The 1,405-nt window shown below is 39.6% G+C and overlaps 1 protein-coding gene across 1 annotated transcript in view; it reads right to left on the reverse strand.

Moving 5' to 3' along the window:
* LOC109820079 (probable WRKY transcription factor 40) overlaps positions 643 to 1,405 on the reverse strand; it is a 2,097-nt gene continuing 1,334 nt past the window's right edge. Inside the window, exon 4 of the mRNA XM_020386149.1 lies at positions 643 to 1,226. Within this exon, the coding sequence (XP_020241738.1) occupies positions 942 to 1,226 (285 nt within the window). The 3' untranslated portion in view covers positions 643 to 941. The remainder of the gene's footprint in view (positions 1,227 to 1,405) is intronic.

The following is a 1,405-nucleotide window of genomic DNA, read 5'->3' on the forward strand; positions in this document are numbered from 1 at the left end:
TGCCATTTGGACTGACCAATGCACCCGCAGTATTCATGGATTTAGGAATCATGTTTTCCATCCATACTTAGACCAGTTCGTGATAGATTTCATCGACGATATTCTTATTTATTCGAGGTCAGAGGCCGAGCACGAGCAGCATTTGCGGTTGGTATTGTAGACTTTGCGGGAGCATCAGTTATACACTAAATTTAGCAAATGTGAATTTTGGTTATCGGAGGTCAGATTTTTGGGCAATGTTATTAGCCGGGAGGGCATTACAGTAGATCCGGCTAAAGTAGAGGCCGTTCTTGATTGGGAGCCGCCGAAGACCGTTATCGAGATTCGTAGCTTCTTAGGTCTGGCGGGCTATTACAAAAAAAATTATTCAGGATTTCTCGAAAATCGCGACGCCACTTACACGCCTTACTAAGAAGGGCGTACAATTTATTTGGGGCATAGAGTGCCAGGAGGCCTTTGAGACATTGAATGCTAAGTTGACTTCAGCACCCGTGCTAATTATTCCCAGCAGTGATAGGACTTTTGTTGTCTACACTGACGCATTGTTGCTGGTTTATTACAGGAGGCCATAAGTTATATCTTCTATTAGCAGATTAAGGATGAGCCAAGCCTGATTTTCTTGGACAAAGAATGCAGACATCCAAAAAGTTGCGAGTATCATTTCTGGGATGTATGGTTACCTTCAAATATTTTTCAAAGCATTTGAAAGCCATAACACGTACTCACAAGTTTGCATTAAAAGAAGTACTCAAACTAATTCACCATCTTTCCAGTTCTATAGGACTTAATAATACCTTCAGACATTATAAATATTTTCTTTTCAAGAACCATCATGTCAATGATCCTTCAAAAACCAACTCAAAAGGCCTAACTGAATACTGCAGGACATCCTATGTACAGAAGCACTATTTACACAAGTGCACGGCTCCTTTGATGGTGAATTAGTGAAGTTGTTCAGAAATCACAGTTGTTATCATCGCCATGAAACTTGGTTCTTTTGTCAGGGACGACGCTAATTTCTCCGCAACAAACTGTTGAAATTTCTTCAAGTCTATCTCTGATTGCGTAAGATTAAGAGTGATGGTAGGCTTTGAAGTATTGGTTGACACTGACCCACATTGACTCAAACCAGTATGTGTTTCTTCTTTAGGAGAACCTAATGAATGGTTGTGCTCTCCTTCATATGTTGCTATCAAAATTGAACTATCTTCCGCACTTCTTTGAACCTAAAAGATTTGCATAAATTAATCAAAAATATATATATTATGTAGAGAATTAGTTAGCACATGTATGCGTATACCTTTTTCTTAACTGGGCATGTCGGGCCAAAAGAGCATCTAAAGTAACCTCTTGGTGAGGGGTTATCTCTAGTTACCTTTTGACCATATTTTCTCCACTGACATCC

This window comes from Asparagus officinalis, chromosome 8 (genome assembly GCF_001876935.1).
Source record: "Asparagus officinalis chromosome 8, Aspof.V1, whole genome shotgun sequence".
Lineage (NCBI taxonomy): Eukaryota > Viridiplantae > Streptophyta > Magnoliopsida > Asparagales > Asparagaceae > Asparagus > Asparagus officinalis.